This window comes from Grammomys surdaster, unplaced genomic scaffold (assembly GCF_004785775.1).
Source record: "Grammomys surdaster isolate TR1022 unplaced genomic scaffold, NIH_TR_1.0 806, whole genome shotgun sequence".
Taxonomy (NCBI): domain Eukaryota; kingdom Metazoa; phylum Chordata; class Mammalia; order Rodentia; family Muridae; genus Grammomys; species Grammomys surdaster.
The window spans coordinates 1,551,985-1,554,800 of record NW_021605225.1 but is presented as its reverse complement, the minus strand read 5'-3'; the positions used below and the strand labels follow the sequence as shown (position 1 = coordinate 1,554,800).

The 2,816-nt window shown below is 41.7% G+C and overlaps 1 protein-coding gene across 1 annotated transcript in view; it reads left to right on the top strand.

The window, feature by feature from the left end:
* Perp (p53 apoptosis effector related to PMP22) overlaps positions 1–2,261 on the top strand; it is a 12,543-nt gene extending 10,282 nt beyond the window's left edge. Inside the window, exon 3 of the mRNA XM_028782609.1 lies at positions 821–2,261. Coding sequence (XP_028638442.1) covers positions 821–1,047 — 227 coding nt within the window. The 3' untranslated portion in view covers positions 1,048–2,261. The remainder of the gene's footprint in view (positions 1–820) is intronic.
* The last annotated feature ends 555 nt before the right edge of the window (positions 2,262–2,816 follow it).

Here is a 2,816-nt window from a genome sequence, read left to right as displayed (position 1 = left end):
AGGAAGGAAGGAAGGAAGGAAGGGAGGGAGGGAGGGAGGGAGGAAAAGGAAAGAAAGGAGAAGAGGGAGAGCAGGAGGTGGGAGATAGGAAACCACTTTAGTGTTTACCTGTAGAACTCTAGAAAACAAGTTAAGATATCAGAACAAGGGTGAGGACAAACAAGTGTTTAGCCGAGTTAGATACTCGTGTCATGCAGAGTGATTTCCCACAAGTTTCTTGTATGGATCTAGGGATCTGTTTCATGTGGCAGCCAATCATTTTGGCTACTTTGGCTCATGATTAGCTAGGTTCCTCTAGCTACTTTTTTGAGGGATTATCATTAAAGGGAGAAACTTGTGAATGAGGAGGTTGTGATGTGTGTCCTGGTGTCCTGGGTGACTGTGATGAACACCATGACCAAATGCAGCTTGAGGAGGAAAGGGTTTATTAAATGTTGCAAGTTAAGAGTTCAATAGAAAGTGAAGCCAAAGCAGGAGTTCAAGAAGGATCCAGAGGCAGGAACTTAAGCAGTGGAGGAACACTGCTTACTGATTTGCTCAATGCTCAGCTTGATGTCTTAAGCAAACCAAGACCCCTGCCCATGGGTGACATTGTCCACAGTGGGCTGGGCCTTTCCACTCTAATCATTAATCAAGAAAATGCCTCATAGACATGCTCACAGGCCAGTCTGATGAAGGTGTTTCTTTAGTCAAGGTCCCCACTCCTAGAAGACTCTAGCTTGTGTGGAGTTGCCAAACAATAATCAGCACACTCTACATTCGTTCATGTATTTGTTCATTTGAAGTTCATATTCTGAGCTTATTTTTTTCTTCCCTTTAGCTGTATTCCAGATCATCTCCCTGGTAATCTACCCCGTGAAATACACACAGACCTTCAGGCTTCATGACAGTCCTGCTGTCAATTACATCTATAACTGGGCCTATGGCTTCGGATGGGCAGCCACGATCATCCTGATTGGCTGTTCCTTCTTCTTCTGCTGCCTCCCCAACTACGAGGATGACCTTCTGGGCAATGCCAAGCCCAGGTACTTCTATACTTCTGCCTAATGTGGGAGGGAGATCCTGAGAAAAGCCTGCTGCAAGATGGATCTGAGGAGGAAACTGTTCTCCAAGGCACAGGAACCTATGTTTGAGCTGTATTCATATGATCAGAAACGCTAGAATAAATGCTAAAGAAAATTCTTCATAAATAGTGTTAAGTTTCATGTCCTGTGTATGTCTTATGGAGTTTAAAAAACCTTGTTTCTGTTTTCTAAGTATATGCTAATTTCTCCTTACATCAATTCTTTATCATTTAAATTTCGTTTGTTAAAGAGCATGCCTGTGAAACTTGGTAAAGTAGAAATGCGATGGCTTCTCATTTAATAATCTGATGAAGCTTTTGTTTTTCCACATAGAATGGGTTGTTTCTACTAAAGGCTAAAGAGAAGGAAAGCTACTGGCAAAATTTCCGTGACCAAATATTCTGAAATTAATATTTTTTTTTAAAAAAAAACCCTTTTGAGGGGTTTCATTTACATAAAGAAGCATGGTTTAGAATGGTTTACTAAGTGAGCATCGTTCGTGAGAATTTTTAGTCAGTGTTTTAAACAATTATTGTTTTGCTAAGCTTTGTGTTGACTTTCACTGCTATGTGGGAAAGTGTTCTAACATGGCCAAGGTTACAGTGGTCAGGCCACTGTCACTACTGAAATGCTAAAATGAATTTTCCTCTTTTAATGTAGTTTAGAGTGGTAGGGTGTGGGAAGAAGCCATATTAACAAATCTGTACAGTTTTGCGTGTGTATGTTTAGAACCAGCGTAGAATGGATGGGAGGATGAACTAGGCCTAATCCCTCCCGACTGGTGGATATGACAAGGTCGGGCAGGAAGGCACAGGAGGGTTACTACTGTCATAGCAGTACCATTCAGACATCTTAGGAGAAGACATGTCAATGCCTCCTCTCAGCCTCAACTGTGCTATACTCATAGACAGCTAGAATACATTTTTAACTGTAACAGAACCTAAATATAATTAAAAACCTGGTCTCCCTTGGTAAACAGACTTAAAGTATTTGTATAATACATACAAGTGGAAAATTTGGGAATGAGTTTCTCTGAATACGTATTGGAAGGGCTATTATTTTTTTTCTTACCATTTATACTTATATAATGGAAACTAGCTTATTTTAAATATCAGAACACTATTTTGTAAGTTGCAGCAAAGACATTTGCAGTTTTCATTTCCAGCTTCCCCCAATAAACCAGGTGTTCAAATCCTGTGTCTGGTTCATAGTTTTTTCCATTCTGTGTGGGAAATTAAAGGTACTTTCAATGCTTGCATGGTTACCCTCCAAGAGGCCCAACAAGCAGCTGACAGACAGATGCAGATACTTACATCCAACCAATGGACTCAAGTCGGGACCCCTGTGGTTACATTAGGGAAATGCTGGAAGAAGCCTAGGAGGAGGATGGTGACCTCAACTAACCTGGAGCCCCAAGATCTCAGACACTGAGCTACCAACCAGGCAGCACACACCAACCCCAACCCATGTACAGCAGAGGTCTGCCTGGTCTGGCCTCAGTGAGAGAAGCACCTAACCCTTGAGAGACTTGAGGCCCCAGGGAGTGAAGAGGCCTGGAGGGGGTGGGTAGGGGTAGACCTTTTGGATCCGGGTGGGGAGATTGGGGAGGGGAGGAGGATTGGGATAAGAAACTGTTAGAAGACAGACCGGGGGGGGGGGGGAATAAATGGACTGTAAAAAAATATATTAAAGATAATTTTTAAAAATCTGAATTATATTTTTAAAAATATATTAATGGACTCTAAAAGTCTA